We start from the raw sequence: 321 nt of genomic DNA on the forward strand, positions 1-321 counted from the left end.
CCCCTCCCCAGAAGACGTATCTGAAACACATGTACAAAAAAAAAATCTTAAAAATAAACAATTAACGACGAAAGAAATAGACCCAAGCCATGCAGCGGCCGGCCCCCTCACCCTGGCCTTCTCAAGCTGGGAGAGCGCCTGTCGTTCGGTCTCACGGCGTAGGTTCTCTCTCTCCTCGTCCAGCGATAGGTCCGAGGACGGCTGGGAATAGTTCGAGTCAGCCGAACCCTGCGGGGAGAGACGCGGCTTAGTGAGGGGAAGGAAATCCGGTGGTGGGGGTTAAATTATGTGAGTGAATACAAAAGTAATGGAGATAATTTG

At 51.4% G+C, this 321-nt stretch overlaps 1 protein-coding gene across 12 annotated transcripts in view; it reads right to left on the reverse strand.

Annotated features, from left to right (window-relative positions):
- The window catches only part of LOC119585187 (voltage-dependent L-type calcium channel subunit beta-1-like), a gene marked incomplete at its 5' end in the record, with an annotated part of 60717 nt that extends 60489 nt beyond the window's left edge, over positions 1–228 (reverse strand). For all 12 annotated transcript variants that reach the window (XR_005229883.1, XR_005229881.1, XR_005229882.1 and 9 more), the window contains 1 exon segment: positions 112–228. Coding sequence is in view for 7 of the 12 variants with exons in the window: in XM_037933832.1 (XP_037789760.1) it covers positions 112–228 (117 nt within the window).
- Positions 229–321: the final 93 nt, after the last annotated feature.

This window comes from Penaeus monodon, chromosome 19 (assembly GCF_015228065.2).
Source record: "Penaeus monodon isolate SGIC_2016 chromosome 19, NSTDA_Pmon_1, whole genome shotgun sequence".
Taxonomy (NCBI): Eukaryota; Metazoa; Arthropoda; class Malacostraca; order Decapoda; family Penaeidae; genus Penaeus; species Penaeus monodon.